The sequence below is a fragment of the Musa acuminata genome, chromosome BXJ1-3, assembly GCF_036884655.1.
Source record: "Musa acuminata AAA Group cultivar baxijiao chromosome BXJ1-3, Cavendish_Baxijiao_AAA, whole genome shotgun sequence".
Classification (NCBI taxonomy): Eukaryota; Viridiplantae; Streptophyta; class Magnoliopsida; order Zingiberales; family Musaceae; genus Musa; species Musa acuminata.
In genome coordinates, this window is record NC_088329.1 from 7,007,105 (window position 1) to 7,031,404 (window position 24,300).

The following is a 24,300-nucleotide window of genomic DNA, read 5'->3' on the forward strand; positions in this document are numbered from 1 at the left end:
CACACACACACACACACAGACGTATAACTTACGAGATATGTTATGCAAATATCAGTCCTCACCTTCCTCCACCTGTTTAACGACTATTAAGCTTCTCCTCTTCTCTCTCTCTCTCTTTCTCTCTCTCTCTCTCTCGCCATGGCTTCTTCCACGAGGAGCTTGGGGAGCTCAGCTGCGTCTATCTACGCCACCTTCACTGAGCTGTTGACAGGCGTCGGTAATAGCCAAGGCGAGGACATGACAAGGCTTGAGATGAGCTGGGAATTGGCAGGGGGTGATACAGGTGGCACATCCAAGTTCAAGTCTGCACCTCCTCCCTTCCTGCCTCTCTCCCCTCCTCCTCCATCTCCTTCCTTCTCTTTCCCAACCAGCCTCAGCCTTACCGAGCTCTTGGAATCTCCACTCCTCCTCCCCGCTTCCTCTGTAAGTTGATAAGCCGAGCATGATTCACTCTTGTGATTTATGTGATTGGATATGTGAGACTTAACTTTTCCTTCTGCTCCTGCATAGATGTTGCCTTCTCCAACCACCGGTTCTCTCCCTGCACAGCATCTGAACTGGAGCTTCTCTGCTAATTCACAGGATGGAGCCTACTCCGACTTCTGTTTCCAAACCCAGGCAAAGTCTTTGATAAGAATTCCATGTAGTAATGATGCTTCTGTGCCTAAATTCCATGGATAACATGTCAAGGTTGGATTTGTCTTTTGATCATCACAGGGAGGAGAACGAAAACCCGAAGTCAAAGTTGAAGATGTTGTCCCAATTCATGCAAGTTCTTCTCAGGCCGTGAGAGGGCAGAGGAGATCAGATGATGGATACAACTGGAGGAAGTATGGCCAGAAACAGATTAAGGGAAGCGAGAACCCGGTCGGCTATTACAAGTGCACTTATCCCGATTGCCCAACGAAGAAGAAGGTGGAGATGTCCACTGATGGAGAGATTACTGAGATCGTGTACAAGGGCAGCCACAACCACCCAAAGCCTCTGTCCACCAGAAAGCTTTCAGCTCCTCTGCCTTCCCAGACATCCGATCATTGCTTTGCTGATCCAGTTCTGACACCTGAGAATTCATCAGTTTCTTGCTGTGGATCTGAGGCAAAGGAATTCGACGACGACGAGCACGACGCGAAGCGCTCGTAAGCTTCGGCACATGACTCAGTTCGATGCTTTTGCACGAGAATTGAAATGAGAGAGAAAGGGCTTTGTTCATCTTGCAGGAGGAAGGAAGATGAGGGTAAGTGCTTCTCAGCTCCCGGAAACAGGACAGTTCGTGAGCCGAGAGTGGTGGTGCAGACTCCCAGCGACGTTGACATTCTTGACGATGGATATCGATGGAGGAAGTACGGGCAGAAGGTGGTCAAGGCGAATCGAAATCCCAGGTGAGCTCGCACTCCCATCTTCTCCTTGGAGCTGCTTGTCTCTCTTCCTACTCTTCCTATCACACCATGTCATGAACAGGAGCTACTACAAGTGCACCAGTAATGGCTGCCCGGTTAGGAAGCATGTGGAGAGGGCATCAAACGACCCGAGATCGGTGATCACCACGTACGAGGGAAAGCACAACCATGATGTTCCTGCAGCTAGAACACCTCAACCTGATTCAGCCATGGCTGATCATGTTAACCTCTTCCCCTACTAACACACGGATTCCTACAGAACATGTTCCTCGAGTCTGTGTCGAGCAGAGATTGATGTAAACTGTTTGTCATGTGAACCGTGTCTTAGAAAATTACAGGAAAATAGCGATATATTTCACTGATTTATTCTGTGCAAGTGATGCTGCCAATATAGATCATCGAGTAGTAATCTGCTCTCAGCTTCATAGGGTTTCAAGTTCATATGATCATGTCTCTTCATAGATCGACTACAATTCCAAATCAAATGATGCATGATGAAACATAGAAACACTTGTTCTTGCTCGGTTCTCTAGTGGTCTAAAATGGTTGAAATGAGAAGGAAAGGGAAGACGAGAGTACACGATGCTTACAAGAAAAAACTAGTCTGATTAGTTTGAGTTGATGACCAGAGTTGCAACAGCTGTAAGCCTGAAACATTCTCATCACCCAGATGAACAAGATCTCAGTGAAGTCAAAGTCAAAGATCTACGGCGGTAGGATTCTCCTCCACGTGTTGGCCGGACATCCTGGCAAAGTCGTATCTGGTAGGTCAACTTGTCCTTTTTGTTGACTCCATGGAAATCTTTTGCTGACTGTCACTGCCGACACATGTTTCAGAAGGCCTACACATATTCCTGTCTTGGTTGACATGGTTTGTGAAGGTAAGTCAATGGTATAGGCTACAATTGCCACTGTTTCTTAGTCTCTATGTTAGCAGGATAAAGAATACTACATTGATTTATTATTATGAAGTATGCTTGGTAACCCTATTTTAATATTAATAACTCTCTAATAAATAATAAAATATAAATATATTATTTATGGTCTCTCAATTATCATAAATAATAATGATCTATCAATTATCAAATATCATCAATGTTGATCCTAGGTCATTAACTATGAACGTAAAATTATAATATATTTTTATGAATATAAATTTTAATTAATTTCAATATAGAGCTAGATCATTATCTGAAAGTGATGCAATATACCTTTACCACCTAGGTGTTCTCGAATTACAAATGATGGGTTAGAAAATCACTCGTCACATCGATGCCCAAATGTTGTGTTGAGAAGTTAAGGATCATCTCATTTGTTTTGGATTAATATTTATAAAAGTTAGTCCAAGAATATAAAGTTAAATTAGTAAATTACCCATGTTTGTGTCAAGAAGTTAAGGGTTCTCTTATTTGTTTTGGATTAATGTTAATAAAAGTTAGTCCAAGAATATAGAGTCAAATTAGTAAATTAGAATATACGAACACTTTAAGGGAATAAATTATAATTAGTAAGTATTTTGATTACAAGAAGAATAAATATTATTTGCTTATAAGAGACTAAGTAGATAAGGAAAAAATATAGAGAGATTGATACTACTAAATTTAAAATTTGATATATTAGAAAAGCTAAACTTAAAAATAATATAAGAAATATTATTGATAAGGATCTTAAGAAAAATATTATAAATATAAAAAGATTTAGAGATAGATTTATAATTCTAAAATTTATGAAAAGATAAGAGGTTTTGAATATCCATTAGTGCTTATGTCCTTTAAGTTGAATGGATGATCAAATAAAAAAAATATATTAGAAAAACTTAGATGATATCGAATATATATAATTGAAAAACTTATAATTAGAGGAGATTTAAATTACCATAGAGAAAAACATATGTTGAATATAGAGGGGTGTAGGAGGTTTTAGTTATAAGAAGATGAATGAAGATAGTGGTATGATTTTAGATTTTATAATTTCGTATGTGTTGAATCTCGTATTTTGATGATGAAACTACTTGATATATGTTTATGATTTAATCTGCGTTTTGAGTGACGCAGGATGCTTTGATCAGGATGAGACAATTAAAGCAAGAAAATCATGTTGTGCCGGAGGAACATGTCAGAAGATTGGACGTCGGGCCGGTGGATCGGTCGACGTATCGACAGAAGGCTTCGGGCCGTGGACTCGGGCATCGGGCCAAGAAGAGCGGGTATTGTGCCAAGGATATCGGAGTTGCGGAGCCAACTGGCCGATTGGGCAATAGGCCGCAGGAAAGGACGATGCGCCGAAAAATCGGACGAAGCGTCGAGGGACCAATGACATGCCAGACAACTTGGTTAATCGCTTAGGATTAATTGTCTCGATTGAAGTTTTGTTTTGAGTGTGCAGGATTAACTACGATGAAAGTTAGACAAGCAGCAGGAGTTGCGCCGGAGTCAAGTTCATGATCACGTTGGGAGTTCGAGAGTTCGACGGAAGTTCGGACGGTCGTCGGAGGTTCTGCGAGAACAGATCCGAGAAGTCCAGAAGCTTGCCAAGCGAAGCTCATCGGAACTCGCCAAGTGGATCGTCGCAAAGTCCAGGAGTTTGCCGGAAGTCCGCAAGAGCATCACCGAGGGTTCATCGGATGATCGATGGAAGTTCGCCGGAAACTCGCCGGAAGAAGCGATTGACGCACCGAAGCAAAGCTGCAGAAATTGTCTTAGATCTAATCGTAGTTAGCACGTTGATTAAGTTGAAAAATGGGAGGTGATCCCATTAGCTTAATCTTGGGGCAATTGGGCCCCTGAAAGACTGAAATTGGGCCGAATGGAGCTAACCATTCGGACCTTGATTGCACCAGGAGGTGCAACCGCCTAGGCCAGGAGGTGGCACCGCCTGAGCTCGGTCTTCGAGCTCTGGCAGAGAGGTGCAACCGCCTCAGTCAAGAGGTGGCACCGCCTGGGGCTCAGTCTCCGAGCCAGACTCAAGCGGTGCAACCGCCCCTGACAGAGAGGTGCAACCGCCTGGGCTCAGTCTTCGAGCTCTGCCAGGCTGTCACGGACAAACTTCTAAACAAGGTGTTTGATGTAATGCTTATGTATGTCCGTGTCTTTTGGCATGTTCATGCCTTGTACAGAATGTAAAGGGGCGGCCGAAGGCTTAATAGTCCCATTTTAGTTGGGTTGGTGGCCTCTTTAGGCTTGTAAATAAAGGTTGTGTCATGTGGACACGCTCGAGAGCTTTTCGGTCTGTAATGGACCATTTTACCCTTTGTTGTGCCACTGTTCAGAGCTTGTAAAGTCTGTTTGTAATTTGCTTTGTCTATGAAGTGTTTTTCGGACATGTTTGCTTGTGGATCCCGTTTGAGGCGTTCTCTTTAACCCGTTCTCTCTTTTGTTGGTCCTAAGGGACAATGGGAGGCTTCGGGGAGGCTGACCTTTGCGGACGGACGCGCAAGGGTGCCGCACGACTTAGGCAAAACCAGCTAAGTCCGTGTCATATGGTATCAGAGCGGGACAAGCACTCATAGAAACACTTGACATGCAAACGTGGGGGACCTAGCGGGGCTGCGTTGAGGGCAGTCAGCACATGCGCGACCGTTTGAGGGAAAACGGGCATGAAGATGTAGGGAAAAGAGTCGCTCAGAGGAGCGGGCATCTGAGATTGGCATTCTGAGGAATGGCCAACCCTTCGCGCAAGAGGCACCACGAGAACAGGCAAGCTTGGAAGAATCTGGAGCGCACAAAGGTTGGGATGGCTGAGTTTGAGCTACGGCTCAACGTTGACAACTTTACTTGATGGTGCTCAAGGCAAGCGAGGCGCTTGGCAAAAGGACGAGACCATGCAAAGTGGAATGAGTTGCTCAGCGACCGAAAGAGTTGTGCAAAGCTCACAGAGGTGAGGGGAATTGCTAACTCGAAGAATTCGGTACTCATGCATGGGCTTGTATGCGGACGATGGATTGTTCGTGGTCATCCCAAGGCGACCGAGACTCGGCGCCATGGAGCATTGAAACTTTCTCTTCGGCATGCGAAGGATACGTCCGGAGGAGGCTGAAGTGTGCAACGAGTTCAGCATGTTGCTAGGCCTGGAGGGGTGCAGCGGTGGCTGTATTGACGTGGAGGCGCAATCTAGCAAGTGCGTTTGCAAGAGGCAGAACAATGCACAGTTTGTTCAGCAGATCGGAGTAGTCCAAGGGGATGGTGGTCTCCGAAACGAAGAGAGATGTTGCTCCAACGGGACAGTTATCCAGGAGGGATAAGTCTCGGCTCTCCAGAGGGAGAATCATGTGAGACGGACTTCACATGTTGAGGAGGAGTACCTCACAAACAACAACTCCACGAAGCTCAATGGACCGAGCAAGCAGCGAGGAGTTGTCACATGATCTCGCTCGAGAGAATGCATGGGTGGATGCATTGCGAGATCAAGTGGGGGAGCGACCTGAAGCAACTTAAATGAAGGCACACTTAGAGTCGATATGGAGATCGGACTCAAGGGAGGGCTGACCCGTGGAATGGTGGGCGTGAGGGCCACCATCAACTCAATGCAAAAAAAAAAAAAAAAAACGAGGAGCGGAGCAACTTGGGGGTAACTTGGCGAAGTACTCAAGCCGCTTGAAGGGAGCCAGCATAGAAGTTGGAACATGGAGCAGAGGCACAGTGCTTTCCTTAGACAGAGGTCAAGGACATGAACTCTTGCAGAGGCAAGAGTAAGATCATGTTGTTCTATGGGTCCTTCATTCTGACGGAGCAGACTCATCTTGCATGGTGCCAAAGACGAAGGGAGCTTCGGGGCACATGCACCTTATCTCGGAGGAGCATTTGATGGAGGAACTAAGGCGACTCAATTTGCGGAGGCGAAATTGAGTTCAGAAGGCCTTAGCACGGGGCAAGAGGATGCAGAGGCGGGTACTCTTGAAGAATATGCCATAGTGTTGCCATTCGAGTTGCTATGAAGGAAGCGGTGCGCAGCGGAGATTGTGCTGGTAGGGGCAGAGGCCCAGGATCCAGGCAATGGTGCACAATTTACAGCGAAGTCGGTGGACTTCGGGAGCTTCTAGGCGACGGACTGTCCTAGAGCGGTGCTTCATCTAGGTGTGACCCAAGAGTGGGTGGATGAAGGTCGATTGCCAAAGGAGCGAACAAAATCGAAGGTGGAGGAGACCCTGCGATGTATTGGCAGAGGCCACACATGGAGGGTTCACAATTCGAGTTTATTCCACAAGGATCAGAATGCAATGGAGATGTCACCAGGAGGCGACATGGTGCAGCGGATCGTGGGTGAATAGTTCGTGGCAATGCGACACACACGACACAGTCCCGGGAGGGTCTAGATCATATGGAGGTATGATCGGGAGCTACTGGGAGCTCCGCTTTGGTGAACAACACGACGGCAAGAAGGGCTATGGATTCAAGGAGTGAAGGCCATGGTATCGCAGAGGCGGGTCTTCCGGGCGTGCACCGAATTTTGCATCGGATGAAAACCTTGGTCATCAGCATATGGGGGCTGGGTTCCACCAAGGGAAAAGTTCGAATGCAAGTACCAGTGAGTCCCATGAGAGGGACTTGATCATGCAGAGGTATGATCGAAGCAGCTGGAGAGTTGGACTGCTCCAGAGCTCATATTCGCTTAAGGGAGCCCGACAAGTCAGAGGACAAGGTCGAGTAAGCGAACGTTGCTACCAAGGAAGCTAAGGAGAACAGAATCGGTGCAAACCCTACAATGTGATGGCAGAGGCCATACATGGGAGTTGTAGTCTGTATTTCCATCGACCAAACAGATTGCTTGGAGAACACAGAGGTGTTGAAGCAGGAGGTCGAAAGGGGCGAGGAAGCGACGACAAGTCCAGAGGGACTTAACTACCCAAAATCAAGCAATCAGTGAGAATGGAGGTGGACTCAGAGGAGTGTCACGAAGGCATATCTACTGATTGTGAAGAAAAGGGATGTAGATGCGAGGCGACGGATAGTAGGGCCATGGGCATGGCAGCGCCATGGTACCGCAGAGGCGGGACTTCCGTCAAAGTCATTGATCCCTTGCTCTCACGGAGGGAGAGCGCTTGGTCGTGAAAGGGGCCGAGGAGGTGGAGCATGGAGAGGCAATCTCCAAGTACCGAGACAAGGCTGAAGGGCAGAGGCCAAGAAACTTCGTAAGACCGGTGTCAACAAGTTTCTCATCAAGATAGCCGTAAGTGAAGGACTTCGGGTCATGCAAGAGTGCACGACCAAGGAACGAAGCAGGCAGTACGTGGTGCTGTACCTTTGCTACTCAGTGGAGTAGGCGGCAGGGTTGATGGAGAAGACGGTACAATCCCAGAGGCGACCTCATCTATCAGAGAATTACTCCAAGTTGGGGTGAAAACTTCCTGCATTCCAGAAGTTCAATGGCATTGAGAAGGTGAATCACAGTAGCTAACTCAACGCAAGGAGTGCAAACACTTCAAGTGCTTCAGAAGTGTGAGCAAAGAGCAGGCGAAGGCCAGTAACCAGCTCGATGCAAGAAGTACAACTTCGAGGAGGCGGGCGAAGTCAAGTAACCTTTGCCTTCTCAACTCTTAAGAGAATGGGCGAAACCGAGTACCCCAGTTCTCTTATCTATCTAGCAGAGGAGCTCTGCACAAGTTCAAAGACCCTTCGAAGATAATGGAAGACAATAGTTGTCAAATCCTCACCAACGGTGATCAGTGCTACTGAGAGTAGATTGTCCGCTTCATTTCCCAACGAAATGCCAATCGAAAGCGGAAGTGATGCGAACCTACTTGGATGTGACAACTAACTGAAAGAAGAGTCAATGAGCAGATTTTGTGGAGGAAGGACCCAAAACTTCAGAAGTTTGCGAGGCGATGCTCGTTAAAGCTCCAACAAGCATCCACCCAGTTCAAGCAGCATGTGGAAATTTTGAGAAACTGGCGCAGTAAGAATGGTCTTTTCCTTCATTTGGTGGATCCGCAGGAATCAACGAGGATCAACACAACTCAGCCAACCCCACACCAGAGTCAGAGTCATTGGCGAGTTGAAGCAGCATGGCGGATCAAAGGTTCGACTACTCAAAAACAGCAGCGGAGAGCAGTTGGGAGCCAGGAGGCGCATTGCAGCTGGAGCAGAAGATTGAAGACTCAGCAAAGGCGAAGAGTTGCAGTGTTCACAAAGGCTTCGACGAGGACGTCGAAGGGATAAGTGGGGGAGAATGTCACGGACAAACTTCTAAACAAGGTGTTTGATGTAATGCTTATGTATGTCCGTGTCTTTTGGCATGTTCATGCCTTGTACAGAATGTAAAGGGGCGGCCGAAGGCTTAATAGTCCCATTTTAGTTGGGTTGGTGGCCTCTTTAGGCTTGTAAATAAAGGTTGTGTCATGTGGACACGCTCGAGAGCTTTTCGGTCTGTAATGGACCATTTTACCCTTTGTTGTGCCACTGTTCAGAGCTTGTAAAGTCTGTTTGTAATTTGCTTTGTCTATGAAGTGTTTTTCGGACATGTTTGCTTGTGGATCCCGTTTGAGGCGTTCTCTTTAACCCGTTCTCTCTTTTGTTGGTCCTAAGGGACAATGGGAGGCTTCGGGGAGGCTGACCTTTGCGGACGGACGCGCAAGGGTGCCGCACGACTTAGGCAAAACCAGCTAAGTCCGTGTCAAGGCGGTGCAACCTCTCCAGTCAAGAGGTGCAACCGCCTGATCCCGGAATTCCGGGATTTGATCGTTTTGAGCTCCAAATTTGAATTGGGTTGGGGCCTATAAATACCCCACCCATTCAGCACTGAAAAGATACAGACCTACACCGAAATCTTGATCTTTTCTGTGATTCTAAGAGCTCAAAAGTGTTGTAAAGCCTTTAAGTCTCCTCCTTGTTCTTCAAGTTTTGAGTTGTAAAGTGAGGAGAGAAAGGTCTGTAAAGGTTGTCTCCTGAGCCTGTCAAAAGGAGAGAAACTGTAAAAGGGCAGTTGGCCTTCGCCTATTGAAGGAAGGCCTCTAGTTGACGTCGGTGACCTCGTCGGTGGAGGAAGCCAAAAGTGGAGTAGGTCAAGACTGACCGAACCACTCTAAATCTCTGGTTTGCGTTTATTTTGAGCACTTTATCATTACTGCAAACCTCCTTCATAACTACTGCTCTCTGCGCTTTTACGAACAAGTTCTAAGTGCTGTTCTTTCCGAATCTGCATTCAGACGTAAATCGGTGTTTTCGTACATTACAGTTTACGTTTACGTTTTGATTCTGCAAAACTGTCTTCTGCGCCTTCACGAACAAGTTTCTAAGTGCTGATCTGTCCGAATCTGCTTTCAGACGTAAACCAGTGTTTTCGTACGATATTTACATTGCAGTTTACGTTTACGCCTTGATTCTGCAAAACTGTCTTCTGCGCTTTTACGAACGAGTTTCTAAGTTCAGATCCCTTTGAAACTGCGTCTAGACGTAAAATTGCGTTTAGACGTAAAACTGCCCAAACTGTGTTTAGACGTTTTAGACGTAAACTGAGTTTAGACGTAAATCTGCGTTTAGACGTAAATCTGCGTTTAGACGTAAAACTGCGTTTAGACGCAAACTACGTTTAAACGTAAAACTACGTTTTAGACGTAAACTGAGTTTAGACGTAAATCTGCGTTTAGACGTAAATCTGCGTTTAGACGTAAAACTGCGTTTAGACGCAAACTGCATTTAAACGTAAATTGTGTTTAGACGTAAACTACGTTTAGAAGTAAAACTGCGCTTAATCTTAAGTAATCTTAAAATCGGCTTTTACATCGAAATCGTTTTTATCGAACGAACGCAGCTTTCATTTTTAATCGCTGAAAGATTTCCGCTGCACTAATTCACCCCCCCCCCCCTCTCTTAGTGCTCTCGATCCTAACAGTATGATCTTATAATTATAAATACTCACTTTAAGAATAAAATTTTAAAGATGATAATATAAATATTTTTAAGAATAAAATATAAAGAAAGATGATTTAAAATTTAAATAAGGATAATATTAATATTATTAAGGCTATAATGATTAATAAGATTAAGAGCTTGACCAAGGAGATTTTTGATAAAACTAAATATAGAGGTATAATCTTAAGAAAGAGTCGATGGTAGTGCGAGGAAGTCCAAAAAAATATTTTTTACTAAAAGATTATATTTTAAAAATTAATAAAATTATAAAAATAAGATAAAATTTAAAATATATAAAGAAACTAAAAAAGAGACTCTAAAAATGCTTAGTATGATAAGATATAAATCATATGATAATTTTTTATAATAACTTAAAAATTAAAAAAAATATAAAATTATAATATTAAATATATTAAAAACGACTATCAAAGAACATGTCATAACTAACATGTTAACCTCTTCCCCTACTAAGACTCAGATTTCGATAGAACATGTTCCTCAAGTCAGTGTAGATCAGAGATTGACGTAAACTGTTTGTCATGTTAACCATGTCTTAGAAAATTACATGAAAATAGCAATATATTTCATTGATTTATTCTGCACAAGTGATGCTGTCAATATAGATCATGAAGTGGTAATCTGCTCTCAGCTTACTAGGGTTTCAAGTTCATATGATCATGTCTCTTCATAGACCGCGACAATTCCAACTCAGTCGATGCATGATGAAGCATATAAAGACGTTCTAAAATGGTTGAGACGAGAAGAAGGAAAAAGAAGACAAGAGAGTCAATGATGCTTGCGAGAATAAAATAATCTGAATAGTTTGAGTTGATGGCCAGAGTTGCAACAGATGTAAGCCTTGAAACATTCTCCTCCACCTGTGTTGGCCAAACTCCCTGGCAAAGTTGTGTTTGATAGGTCAATTTGTCTTCTTTGTTGACTCCATGGGAAGCTTCTGCTGGCTGTCACTGACAACACATCTTCTAGAAGGCCTACAATTCTTCTTGTTTCGGTTGACATGGTTTGTGAAGGTAAGTCAATGGTATAGGCTACCGTTGCCACTGTTTCTTAGTCTCTATCTTAGCAGGGTAAAGAATGCTACATTGATTTATTAGGATGTTTGCTATTGGTAACCCCATTTGGTTATTGGTAACTCTCTAATAAATAATAAAATTAAATTTATTATTTATTATCTCTCAACTATCAATCATAATTTTATTTTTATACCTTCTTATTTCATTCGTCGGTCGGAATCGTAACTACGTTGACGCTACTTCTTGCCATTCCATCATCCAACGTCGTTAATATCGACATCGCTTGACGTCAATCATTGCTCATTGCTCGACGAAGAAGATATTTATGTTTGCCTAATATGATATTACTCATTGCCACTCACAAGGAGGAGAAAAAAAATGACAAAGATAATTAGATCATTTAAGTCCATTCAAGAAGGGGTATATAGAAGTATCAAAAGTTATTAAAACAGGGTTATAAATAAATAGCAAATAAATCACGAAGAGAAATCTCCTTTGATTCTAAGTTTATACCAATGGACTGATTGATTAAGATCAGCTTCAACAGTATACGGATTGAACACGTTGACGTCAACAAGAAAGTCAACCAGTGCAGTGCCAGCTATGATTTCAATCTCTAATGCACACACAAAGACTAAAAGCCGACACTACTCAGATAACTCAGAGCAAGGAATGTAAAACATCTAAGAAGATGATGATCTGCAGACGAAGTATCTGTAAGCAGCCACCTTCCTTCTCCTCGAGTTGGTGTTGTCTACGGACAGCACCATCTTCCCTGCCTCCTTGGCAGTGAACACATGGTGGATCGGCTCGTCTGCCGTGGCCGGAATCCTCCTCGTCTTCTCCACGACGACCGTGTAGCCTCCAGCGTCGCTCGGCACGTACTCAGCGCCGTAGTCTAAGTCCCATCCTCCCACCACCATGTCCCAGGTGATGGTCGCCCCTCCCTGGTCCACGATTCAATCACAGTGCAGTGGTCTACGGCCAACCGGAGAAGACAAGTGGAGATCAGTTTACCTCAATGCCGTCGATCTCAAGGCTCATTCTTTCTCCACCTTTGATGGTGAACTCGGTGGCTGGCTTGGGTGGGCCGTTCTGGAGATCCCCGGGCCTGCTCAGCCCTCCGTACTTCACCGGCACGAACTCCGGCCTGATGAACCTGCAGCCAACGCATGTTGTAACAGGGATCACTGAGCGGAGAAGTTTGGATAGATTACCTGTAGAGCGTCTCAGCCACATGCCCTTCTCTGGCGATCACGAACTTGCTCTTCGTCCTCTCCGTCAGAAATGGACCGATCATTGAGTACATCACGGTAAAATACCACGGCACGTTGACGAACACCTGGTGTGGAGGTGGAAGGGCTGGTTAAAGAACAGAGATGAAGCAAAGAAGAGAGTTCGCCGTGCGCTGACCTTTCTCGTGACCATTTCAGGGTAATTGTCCTGAAAGAGGGAGAGGATGTGATTGGAGGCGGTTCGGAGCTGGCGCTTGGGCATGTCCTTGAGGTCGGTGACCTGGATGATGGAGTTGACGCCGCCGGGACGGAGCTGGAGCAGGCGGACGCCGCGCTCCATGACCTGGATGCGCCACCGGAGGAAGCGCTTCAGCTTCTCGGGGTTGCCCAGCACGCTCTCGTACACGGCCTTATCCCTGAATACGCCGTAGGCGTTGTAGCACACGGGGTGGCCGCGCCGGTCCCAGCCGTGCATGTACGCCACCACGCCCTCCAGCTCCTTGAACCCCACCAGCTCCTCCTCCGTCACCCCGTCGGCGCCGAACTCCCGTCGCCACTCCGCGCACCGCAGCAACATGTCGTGCGCCTGCCCCGCGTCGAAGTCGCGGGCTCGCAGGAACTTGAGGAGGACGACGTCGGCCCGGTCGTCGCCGGGCGCGGAGGGGTCGAGTGGCACGCCCCACATGGAGATGGGCGTGGGGCAGGCGGAGAGGAGCTGCTTGAGCTCCCGAAGTGCCTTCTGCTCGGACGACTTGAGGGTGGAGAGGAGGTAGGTGTCCTCCTTGAACGAAGGGGAGCTGTCGGGGACGGTGGAGACCGCCGTGGCGCCGGTTGTGGCCTCCATGAGAGAGCTCAACAGGCTTCGCTTGGTGGCAGGTTTGGAAAAATGAACGGGCTCACTGGTTGCTTGAGATGCCTCCATTGTAAGAGTTGAGAGAAGGAAGAGAGACCAAGGTACGTAGTCTTCCTCTTCCTTGTGTTGACTGCTGCTACTACTACTACTACTATTGCTTTAGTAGAGAGAGAGAGAGCTTTTATTGTGTCATGGACATGAATGATCCGTGAGTGTTCTTTCTGAATGATGTGTTGTGTTATATTCTCTTTCTGTTCTCTTCACCAACACATCACAAATCTTCAAAGATGATTCCACAATCTATTTCCTAAAGCAGTCGCCTTTGGCAGCATCAAAGATTGATATTACAATGGCGCAACAAAAGGACTCCAACAAGACCAAAAGCGAGACTGTGCTTTGCCACCATAAAGAGACAGATGCTTAAGGAAGGAACCTTTTAAACTAAAGCTCAAGAATGACTACCACAACAGTGATCTCCTTGGATTTGAAGATGAGATCAGTCTTCTTCTTTAGGATCTAATTCCGAATTGAAACAGCATTTAGGGAGAGCAATAGCTTTTAGAAGCTCACTTTAACCTTATGCAGTGACAGAAAGGTTGGGTTTGAATGAGATTGGCAAGTTTAGTTTTGGATGAGGGCAAAAGAAGATGAAAGAGATTTGAGCAAAGCTTTCTCGTAGACCGAGAGAAGTTTAAATTAAAGGATCACAAGTGTGGAACACTGTGCACGTCTGGGTAGACTGATGAGCTGCATGGCTTCTTATCGTAGTGCATTAAGCTATAAGGTAATTATTATCCTGATAGATGATTAGAATACATTTCCAGGTCTGATCCCAAGTCTACGATTGATTGCACATCAAAGATAGGATTAGTCAATGAGGTGGATTAGTTTGAAATTATAAGACTAATTAGTTTAGCATCATTCCGTGGGAGTATCTTATGCAGCAGATTTAGGTAGGGAGTGTCGAGCAATGCCAAAAGTAAGTGAACGATTTAGGTAGGGAGTGTCGAGCCGATGGATGATTGATCCTTTTTTTTGTTTCTGTTAAACTTGAATGACGGATCTAAAATGCTTCATCATTTTTAATGATGATAATGTGCGACAAATCATTTTTACGAGATCTAAACATTGCAACAGATCAATGAGAGACTTGGTAACTCAATAGTGACTGACTTCGATCGCCAAACAAACCAGAAGAAGAAGAAGAAGAAGAAGAAGAAGAAGAGGAGCAGATGACAGTGCCACAATACAACACGAGGACTGCAAATTACGAAGACGCGACTGTGGATTTGGAACGTCGATCAGCACCGAGGAAGGTCAGCCGGAGGCGGCTCCAGAGACTGCAGCTTGCCGACGCCGTTCTCCACCAGGAACGCCATGGCCAAGCCCCAGGTGATGTGCACGTCGAGGTGGCAGTGCATCAGCCACACACCCGGGTTGTCCGCCACGAACCGGATCACCGCCCACCCGTTCACCGGCACCCCCACCGTGTTCCGTAGCGGCGGGTCCACCAGGTTGAAGCTGGTGGCGTCCCTCGCGGGGTCGAAGTTGCCGAACCCGGTCGCCAGCACGTAAAAGTGGTACCCGTGGATGTGCATGGGGTGCTCCTCCCCCGCGAAGATGTTGGTGCCCTGCAGCACCAGCTGCACCACCGACCCGTACTTGAGCGGGTACAACTTCGTCCCTGGCACAGGCTGCCACAGCGCCCGGCTGATGTTGGCGGCGGTGTAATCGAACTGGACCGGTGGCGCCGCCGGGAAGTCGGTGGTGAACACCCCCCGCACTCCCATGTGATAGGCTTGCAGGATGGAGAGGCGGGTAGGCAGCTGGAAGGAGACGTTGTTCATGCTGGCGCCGAAACGGGTTCCGTTGGGGCCGCCGCAGCGCCGGGCGGGTGGGCAGTTGAACAGGCCCAGTCCAACGGTGAAGAAGAGGTGGTGGTCGATGGGGCTAGGTATCTTGACGGGGCGTGGGCTTCTGATGCCGGCGGCGAAGGCAGTGGCGGTGGGCGTGTCGTTGAAGGCCGGGAGCATCGGGAACGCTGGGCGGACTCCGGGGCGGTTCTTGGTGGGGCACCCGCTGTTGGTGTACTCGAGAATGGCGGTGGTGGTGGTGTTGTCGAAGGCGACGCCGCGAGCGCTGGCGTAGGCGTGGGCGGCCATGTAGTAGCGCCCGGCCGGCTGGTCGGTTGTGAGGAGCACGTCGGTCGTCTGCCCCGGCGCCAGCATAAGGACCGAGGTGGTGAAGGGCTTGGTGTAGGCGGCGTCGGCCGCCACCACCGTCATTTTGTGGCCAGCGATGCTGATGAAGTGCTCGTTATTGAGGGCCGCGTTGATGAACCGCAGCAGGTTGGTCTCACCGGGCGCCACCGTGAACACCGTCGTCTCTGTAACACCACATACGATCACTCTCTACCATGAGAACAACACCATCATCACGACCTCTCACTGACGATCGAAATGTTACCTTTGTTGGAGCATTTGTAGAGATCGCCGGGCTGGCCATTGATTGTGAAGGCATCGGACACATTTGGGGCGGCTCCGGTCCTCGCCGCCCGCCGCACTACACGAATGGGATCCTCGTTCCACCACTCCCCTGTTGAACAGATGATTCATCAAGATGATTTCAGAGGAGTTGTGTCATCATACAAGTCACTCTTCTCTTCTTTACGTCATATTCAAGAACTTGGTGTGGCCATGTAACCATGTGTTTTCAGAGTTACGTCCGCTTGAACCCTTTGAAGAAGAAGAAGAGGAGGAAGAGGTATAGTACCAAGGATAACGGGGATTTCTTTCTTGGGCTTAGGGAAAGGGTAGGAGCCATGTTTAGGGTAGATGATGAGAGCGCCGTGGACGGTGGCTCTGAGCCAGGAGCTGTGCGCGTGCCACCACAGCGTGCCTTCCTGCTCCTCGATCGTGAACCGGTACGTGTAGCTGCCGCCGGGCCTGATGGGGCACTGCGTCACGAACTCGGGGCCGTCAGCCCACGCCGTCCGCAGCTGCCGAACGCCGTGCCTGCCAACAACACCGCCACCCGGGCATCAGTTCTCTCCTGAACCAAACCAAAAACAGCGTCTACGTGCATGCATGAACCGGGAAGGAGGTACCAGTGAAGCGTGACGTTGTACTTGGCCCGGTTGATGACGTCGACCACGAGCGTGTCCCCGTCCCTGACCGCCAGCGTCGGGCCGGGGTACTGGCCGTTGACTGTGATGATGTTGTGGGTCCTGCACAGCCTCTTCACTGGCGTCGCTTCCACCTGCGCGCGCGCACACACACACGCACGACTTAACTCAAAACACGTACACACGACACAGGAACGAGGAGATGTAACAATAAGTACATACGACAGACATACCACGAACTCATGGTGGTGGACTTCAGCACTGGCACAGCCAAACAGCAGCAACAACAGCAAGCATTGGATGATTGAGTCCTTGAGAACCTCCATGTCTCAACTCAATCCTGTTATGGGTGGCGGTGGTGATGATGGAACAGAGCATGAAGGGGGTTGGCTTATATATGCACACCAGCAATGGGTTTGTTTGAGGTTGGAAGATTAGGTTTTGGATTTGTGGAGACAGTGAATGCAGGTCCTTAATCAAACTCTAGAAAGACAGTTAGCAGTACATCTCTGTGGGAGTTGTTACACCCACCGGATCACCACGAAAATTGCATCAATGCTTGCAGCACAAGCCTTCTTCCACAATGAGAGGGTTGCTTTCCTGGATGAGAAGAACTCCATCATTGCAGGTCTGCATTCCAATTGATTTGGTAATGACATGTACATGCAGATAACGGAAGTTAAAGGAGTCATAGATAACTGCTCTAACCTTTTTGACAGCTAGCTGAACTAGCCCACTATTTAAAGTACTTTTTGCAGTCTTTGTAGGAATTATGACACATTGTGATGGTGTTTGGTTAGGGTTGGTGGAGGAGGAGACACCTCATCCAGTAGTTCTCAGGTAGAAGGTGAAATGGGCCTTTAAAGTCCATCAGGAAGTTCTGTTTCCACATCATCTTTTTGTTTGAATCGAAGTCAGCAAGTTAGAAAAATTGAATCTAACTAATTTGACCCTTCATGCCTCCAGATTTCTTCTGGTTACACTTCATCAATCCATAACTGCTTGATTTATGACATCTACTAGAAAAGGAAGCTTCAAGTCAGTTGGCTTCTTCAGCTGAACCATATTGACGTTACAATGCAATGCAAACTCACCCAGTTAAGGCAGGTAATAAACAGGATTGAACTGGAGTTATGGCAGCTAAAGAACAAATTCTAATTAGAATACATGAATGCTGCTGTAGAACCCCTTTGAAATCAACAACATAATCTGTACAGGAAAATGTTTTTTTTTATAAGGATACTAATCATTTTTAGCAAGAATTTTTTCTAATAAGATACATGTAAAAAATTAACTGTTTTTAGATGAGGCAGAAGGTCATGAGCTGAACTGATGTAGAGGTCTCATGAAGATATATTTGCCTTAGAAACAGTTCGAAGGCAAAACATAAATTAATTTCTTAAAAGTTCAAATGTACTTTGATATATACTTACTCGAAATAACAAGAGAGCAAACGAAATCTGCCAAAACACCCATTTCTTTCTAACTGGATCTCGTTTAGGCTCTCCCTGGATCATGTCAACTTTCCTCTTTTCTATTCCCTGGTTTAAAGCTTCCAATCTTCTTCTGCACATGAAAAAAATATTAACATTAAATGGTAGTTAAAAAAAAAAGCTTTAACATCTGATACAAGAAACTTTCATGTTTATAAAATATAGTTTATCAGTGAAAAGCTACAGACACACTAGCACAAGGCTGCACTGTTTGCTAGATGGTTTCCTTCACTCTTTGCATCCATCTCCTAGAATTATATGCATGTCTATCGTTGAGTCAACGATTTGGGAACTCATCCAGTATTTGATATCAATATAATGATGATATTAAACTGGAACTCCTGGTCTGTAGATGTTCTTATAATTTATACAATCTTATATTCCAATAAGGCAATAACAACATATAAGTTATGCTGACATGACATTATTAGACATGACAAAATAAAAATTGGACTTCATACAATTGTAATGTAAAATCTTATGAAACATATCACAATAAAGATAATTCATTAAAAACACGAAAAAATTAGAGAGGTACTCAGTATCCTCAAGGTGTCCATGCAAACTCCAGCGCTGATGAAATCCTTCCATGCCTTGAATTCCACTTGCAAGAATCATGTGCCTAGAAGAATTCATAATATAAATGGAACTTTATAATTAGCTAAGACAAGAAGATTTTGCAGTCAAAATCATTAATAATGAATTCCATAATGTAGAAACAATCATTGCTTTGTCTCACATATAATGGATTTTTTCTTCCAACTCTAAGGTACACCACATTTTAAAAAGTACTAAGTGATATATTAGCTTTTATTAGGACAGCTTTCTCTAAATGTAAACAGTTACTAGCAACTATCTGCACTTTGGTTGAGCATATAAAAGGTCAGTTAAGAAAATAAAGATCACATAGTTTTTTCTATCTTTCACTTCTATCAAATGAACCACAATGTTGGATAAATAAACAAAGGGGTAGATAAAATGTTAATCCACAATCATTTGCAAATATATCAGATGCAATTCTGGCTATTTAATCAAGTGTGATGACATATATGTTCCATGAAGAGATACGTGGATTACATTATAAAAAAAAAAGAAAAAAGGAAAGATGCAATGGAGGGACTTGTCATTCTACCATTCTCTAGACCATTGTGACTACCATATATCAGAAAGACAATAAAAAGCTAAAATATTGTACCTTTCTAAAGATGTAACCTCAGATTGAAGTTGAGCAGCTCTTTCCTTAGCTTCTTCAATGGGCATGGACAATCCCAATTTATGTTCACTATCTGAAAGTCTCCGTCTTAGCTCTTTATCCTATTAGAAATTTGTCCAACAGACAAGTCAAATATCAATTCAAAGGACCAAATAGAATTTTGTATAACACAATGAAAGAATACATAAATGTTACCAACCCTTTTCGCAGCACACTCTCGATACAAGACAATCTCATTAGTGAGTTCCATGGTAATGTTCAAAATAAAGTTCAATGATTCAATCACATCAATTTATTTTTTTGGTGACGAGATGGATACTAGCACCAGTGTTTTTAAAAGGTGCCCGGGCACTCACCTAGGTGCTTGACTGAGCCAAGGTGCTGAGCGCCTCAAGCGAGTGCTCAATTGAATCCAACAAATCGAACCAGATTTTGGACTCTGGTTCAATTCAATAGTGAGTTGGTTGGTTCAATCGAACCAACTAAGTCCAATAGTAAACATCGAAACCCACCCTGCTCCCCCAACTCGCTTGATAAACCCAAGGATCCGCCGCGGCATCCTCTGCAGCTGATGGAAGGTCCAATCTTCCTCTTGCGCTACTGACTAAGTCCTCTACCGCCGATGTAAAGGTCCGAATCTTCCTCCTTAGCCACTGCTTTTTTTTTGCGCAGCTCCTTCTACCGTCTAATCTTTCATGTGCAGCTCCCTCCGCCGTTGAGGGATAGGTCCACAACTTTCTCTATCGCTGCCACCGCCATCTGCAACTTCCTCCACTGCCGTTGCCGCTGTCCGCAGCTTCCTCCGCCGCCACTGCTGCCGTCCGCAGCTTCCAGAGTAAGGTGCATGGAGCTAGTCACTACTGAGAACTAGCAATAGCGCAACGAACAATCAAGGGCAAAAGCGGCTCTCTCATGAGTATGTTCCCCATCTTTGTAGGTCTTAATCTAATCAATCAGGGGCTTTCGTTTAGTGTGGTTGATTCGATACGTTCTTTCCTTCTAAGAGCTCTCCTTGACTCCTTGAAGAAATCCTTCCGTTGGGGGGCGTTCCCAATAATCCATCTCAACCTTTAGTTTAACAGACTCTCGGAAAGATACCGGAGTTGTCATATCTATATTCTTAGATCAGAATTCTTGCTTTTACTACACCTCAAACTCAAAAAAGGAAGAAGAGGTATAGCGAGCGCAAGCGCATCTGTCCGGAAGTCTCCTTCGCCCAGCCCTAGAAGGAAGGAGGATTGCTTCTCTCATCAGTAGGCAAACTTCGCTTTCATGCATCGGGATAATAGTTTCACCTATGACTAAGCTCTGTGACTAGCTCCATTGTCATCATCTAAGTTCTTCTTCATCATGGCATGACACGATCAATTCTACTCTTAGGGCCTTCATTCAGAGCGGACCAGACTCTTCTTTGTTTCAGCTGCTCCCAGCAGATCAAGATCATAAGCGGTGCTCAAGTCTGCTGGAACCGCAAGTCCCGTTTCTTTTTCAGGTCGCGTTCGGGTGCTCGGAAAGTCGACCAGAGAATCTGCAGTAGAAAGTCCGGGTAGGGCTGTAGCTCAAAGTAAGGCGGGAAAGAATCTTAGTCTGACTCTCAAAAACAATGGATCAAGCAAGTAGAAAAGCGGAAGATGGAAAGTTATTACAATTCTTGTTTTCGGGAGTTAAGTTCGGAAAGTCAAAGAAGATAGGCACCCTGCTTTCCATTCCATTCCAGTCTATTCTCTAAGACAAACAGATTCAGTCCTGTATTCATGGTGGTAGGGCTGCTCTTCCACTACTCCAATGGGAAAAACCCTATGTTGCCCTTTATCAGCTCTTCTAACGCATTTTGACCTAATAATATCACCCTTTCTTCTCTTGCTAATACATCTCCTGCTCCAAAGTCAGCATAGGAATGGGAGGTTCCTGTTCTTAGGAAGTATCCAGTTGTTGGCAAAAGAAAGAAAGCCCTTCGAGATGCAAGAAAGGGAAGGTAGTCTCTAAATCCACATTTGAAAACACCACATCTTTTCTTTGTGCACACATGTCTAAATCACATAAACTAAGATTCCTTCTCAGAAAGATATTCTTTATTTATATATATATCAACTTCACTGCATTGATGACAAAGAAGCTTAGATGAGACATTTCCCCAGAGTGGATCCCGATATGGCTTTTGGACTTCTGCTCGATCATCGGCTCTTTCGCAAACTGCCTCACTGCCGCTGCTGCCACCACCTATAGCTTCCTCCGTCGCCGCTACTGCCATCCGAAGGTTCCTCCGTCACCGTCACCGTCACCCTCTCGTTCCCCACCTTCCACCGTCGGTGACTCCTCTTCTCCCACCCTATTGAGCACTATTATAACTACTATTAACAGCGGATTGTTAATCCTAGTACTGATATTTAAACTATTATTAACATATTTTATATTATATATTATAATATATTTTAAAATTATATTATATATTTTTTATATTTTAATATTCTAGAGTGCTTCGCTTCGCTTGAGCGGGCGCCTGGGCGAGTGCCTCAAGAATTTTAGGATCTTAGCACCTTTTGGGGCCTAACGCTTTTAAAAACATTGACTGCTAGAGTTATTCGACATGATTCACTATCATTTACATAAATAAAGATTCCTTAGCACTCCATCACATAGATCAACACCTTCTGTAACATCCCATTAGTCCCACATCGGAAGTGGGCAATGTGTATGATTGGCTTATATGGGCCTGATGAGTGTACTACGTTAACCCCCGCTTAAGCATTTTGGTCCGTGGTTGAAGGACCAAAATGGAGTTATTGGCCAGTTGGCTCATCAGACTCGAGTCGTGACATTTGGTATCAGAGCCGACCTAGCATTTGGGCAGGGTGAGAGGGCTCGAGTAGGAAAGGACTACCCGTGGATGGAGTCGAGAACTCATCACGACGTGGAGCCACCACCGAGTTAAACCCCACATGCACTATGCTAGGGTTCGATCTGGGTTATGTTGGGCCTTGACGAGGACGTCAAGCTAATTGAGTTGGGGATATTGTAACATCCCATTAGTCCCACATCGGAAGTGGGCAATGTGTATGATTGGCTTATATGGGCCTGATGAGTGTACTACGTTAACTTCCGCTTAAGCATTTTGGTCCACAGTTGAAAGACCAAAATGGAGTTATTGGCCAATTAATTCATCAGACTCAGGTCGTGACACCTTCGAGAACATAAGATGCAATCTTAGCAACTGAAGCAAGATAAACAAAACACATTAAAGCAATACAACCATAAAAATATTATTCCAAGCAGAACCACCTAACTGTTACACAAATCAGTACAGTTTCAACAAGTACAGTGGTCTAAAACAAAGGCATGATAAGGAGTCAAATTTACTATCGATTGAACAAATAGCTCACAAAATAATAAGTGACAAGCACATAGACAAACACAGTTACACGTAATTCCAGATAATGCATTCAATAACTAGAGATGAATGATGTCATTTGAATTGGTTGCTAAAATAATATCATAACACACTATTTAGTTACTAACACAAAGCCGTGACAAAGTCTGAGAAAATAAAGCTTGGATACAAGAAAAAAAAAACTAGATGAACTAAAATTAAAATTGTTGTGATTTTAGAGCCCAGAATCCACAAAATTTTGAATCAAGTTCGAACTCATAAACCCACTTCGTTATCTATGGTTTCCCAATAAAACCTTGATTTTGCAGATACTGAAGAAAAAAAATGAAAATATCAATATTTATTAATCAACCTTCCAAGTAGATGCTCAGTGCAATGATTTCTTCAACAATGTAGTTCAAGACAAGAATTAAATTGCTAAAGTTCCTTCCCAGTAGACAACAAGTTCATTAACATAATTCCCAACCTAAGGAACTAGATCAATCCTTTTGTATCCTGAAATAAGATATTTCTCTTTTTTCCTTCTTTTTTCTTTTTGGAGAGTTGTTTGTTGAAACAAGTAATTAAAGAAAGCAATACAGTCATAAGATATGATTTTTTTCATTTGGAACACAGTGCCAATGATGGAATAATAAGCATACACACTGCATAAAATAAAAAAGCAATTAGATGCATCTATTTGAACTTACTGCCAATCAAATCTGCAAGAAGAAAGTGCAATTAGTCTAAAGCTTCAAACAAACAACTAGTCTGAAATGTATGATCCGTTCTTGTTGTAAATAGCCCCTGTTGGTGTGAACCTAATTATAACAGTTTTACCTCCCTATTATGCATAACAAAGGAACCAGAAAATACATGAGATGGAAAGATTTTCTACCATCCACGATTGCACTACTGGTATGTGTCCTCCCTCTGGCAACGACTACGAATACCTCCATAGGTTAACCCCAACGCAGATGATGTTTGGCATCGAAGATTCAGCTACAACAGAAACAAGGCATTATAAGTAAATTCCAAGGCAGCAATCAGTGACATTAATGTCAGTTTTGATCAGATCGTATAGATTAACTAACAGTATTTATCCAAAAAGCCAGTCAGAATGTCAAGTCAATCATCCTCTGTACATTGGAACAAGCAAGATGCCTTTCTAAGATAGTTCTTCACTGTCAATTTGTGAATATGAAGCAGCAAAATGGCATCCCTTGTTTTTTTCGAGCATTACGTCGAACAGGTGACGCGCAACAGTTTGTCAACTGGATGAGGAGCCATGTAAAGAAATAGCATGAAGTAAGAAGAAGAAAACGGCAAGAAAGAGAGATAAGCACGGAGAATCTATCGAAGGAAAACCGGGTTGGAAGAGGAGACAGCGGCACATTGTTGCTCGGAGTCTGGGTGACGGCGACGCTCGATGGAGGAGGTGATGACTGCACCCAATAGAAGGCTGGGATTTCACGAAGCGCCTTCTCTGTACAAAGTAGAGATGGGCCCCGTGTTGCTTTCACATAGATGACACGTGGAAGTACAAATGGACGATAAATTAGCACCAACAGATGACCGAGATATGGAATTAAATGTTTGATTACTCAATTCTTGTCGATTTATATGCTTAATTAATCAATCTCAATTAATTAAGTCATGAATTATGAATTAATCTGTTTAATTAATCCATCGGACACAACGACGGTCACGTGACCCGTGATTTCTGTTACGGCAGTGT

General features: G+C 44.8%; 3 protein-coding genes across 3 annotated transcripts; 1 reads left to right on the top strand and 2 right to left on the bottom strand.

Annotated features, from left to right (window-relative positions):
* Window positions 1-16: 16 nt before the first annotated feature.
* On the top strand, window positions 17-1,759 carry LOC103977797 (WRKY transcription factor WRKY24). Its single transcript, XM_009393419.3, has 5 exons — window positions 17-423; window positions 511-618; window positions 718-1,136; window positions 1,218-1,379; window positions 1,459-1,759. Exons 1-5 carry the CDS (start codon window positions 139-141, stop codon window positions 1,637-1,639), a joined length of 1,155 nt encoding a protein of 384 aa, XP_009391694.3. The 5' UTR covers window positions 17-138; the 3' UTR covers window positions 1,640-1,759.
* A 10,018-nt stretch (window positions 1,760-11,777) lies between these two features.
* Window positions 11,778-13,590, bottom strand: LOC103978087 (patellin-6-like). Its single transcript, XM_009393790.3, has 4 exons — window positions 12,691-13,590; window positions 12,495-12,619; window positions 12,295-12,436; window positions 11,778-12,224 (listed from the first exon to the last, which is right to left on the bottom strand). Exons 1-4 carry the CDS (start codon window positions 13,432-13,434, stop codon window positions 11,961-11,963), a joined length of 1,275 nt encoding a protein of 424 aa, XP_009392065.2. The 5' UTR covers window positions 13,435-13,590; the 3' UTR covers window positions 11,778-11,960.
* An 884-nt stretch (window positions 13,591-14,474) lies between these two features.
* LOC135619613 (laccase-3-like) lies at window positions 14,475-17,172 on the bottom strand. The gene is made up of 5 exons (XM_065121785.1): window positions 16,723-17,172; window positions 16,472-16,623; window positions 16,138-16,379; window positions 15,832-15,960; window positions 14,475-15,751 (listed from the first exon to the last, which is right to left on the bottom strand). The coding sequence occupies exons 1-5, from the start codon at window positions 16,813-16,815 to the stop codon at window positions 14,667-14,669; spliced, it is 1,701 nt and encodes a 566-aa protein (XP_064977857.1). The 5' UTR covers window positions 16,816-17,172; the 3' UTR covers window positions 14,475-14,666.
* Between the last annotated feature and the right edge of the window lie 7,128 nt (window positions 17,173-24,300).

Bases quoted from the DNA above. Each gene is read 5' to 3' on its own strand.
- LOC103977797 (XM_009393419.3), top strand. From the start codon at position 139: ATGGCTTCTTCCACGAGGAGCTTGGGGAGCTCAGCTGCGTCTATCTAC. The intron at 424-510 runs GTAAGTTGATAA...GCTCCTGCATAG, and splicing joins TCCTCCTCCCCGCTTCCTCT to ATGTTGCCTTCTCCAACCAC. The intron at 619-717 runs GCAAAGTCTTTG...TGATCATCACAG, and splicing joins ACTTCTGTTTCCAAACCCAG to GGAGGAGAACGAAAACCCGA.
- LOC103978087 (XM_009393790.3), bottom strand. From the start codon at position 13,434: ATGGAGGCATCTCAAGCAACCAGTGAGCCCGTTCATTTTTCCAAACCT. The intron at 12,620-12,690 runs GTCAGCGCACGG...CCTCCACACCAG, and splicing joins CTGAAATGGTCACGAGAAAG to GTGTTCGTCAACGTGCCGTG. The intron at 12,437-12,494 runs GTAATCTATCCA...CGTTGGCTGCAG, and splicing joins GTGGCTGAGACGCTCTACAG to GTTCATCAGGCCGGAGTTCG.
- LOC135619613 (XM_065121785.1), bottom strand. From the start codon at position 16,815: ATGGAGGTTCTCAAGGACTCAATCATCCAATGCTTGCTGTTGTTGCTG. The intron at 16,380-16,471 runs GTACCTCCTTCC...TGTTGTTGGCAG, and splicing joins TACAACGTCACGCTTCACTG to GCACGGCGTTCGGCAGCTGC. The intron at 15,961-16,137 runs GTACTATACCTC...TCTGTTCAACAG, and splicing joins AGAAATCCCCGTTATCCTTG to GGGAGTGGTGGAACGAGGAT.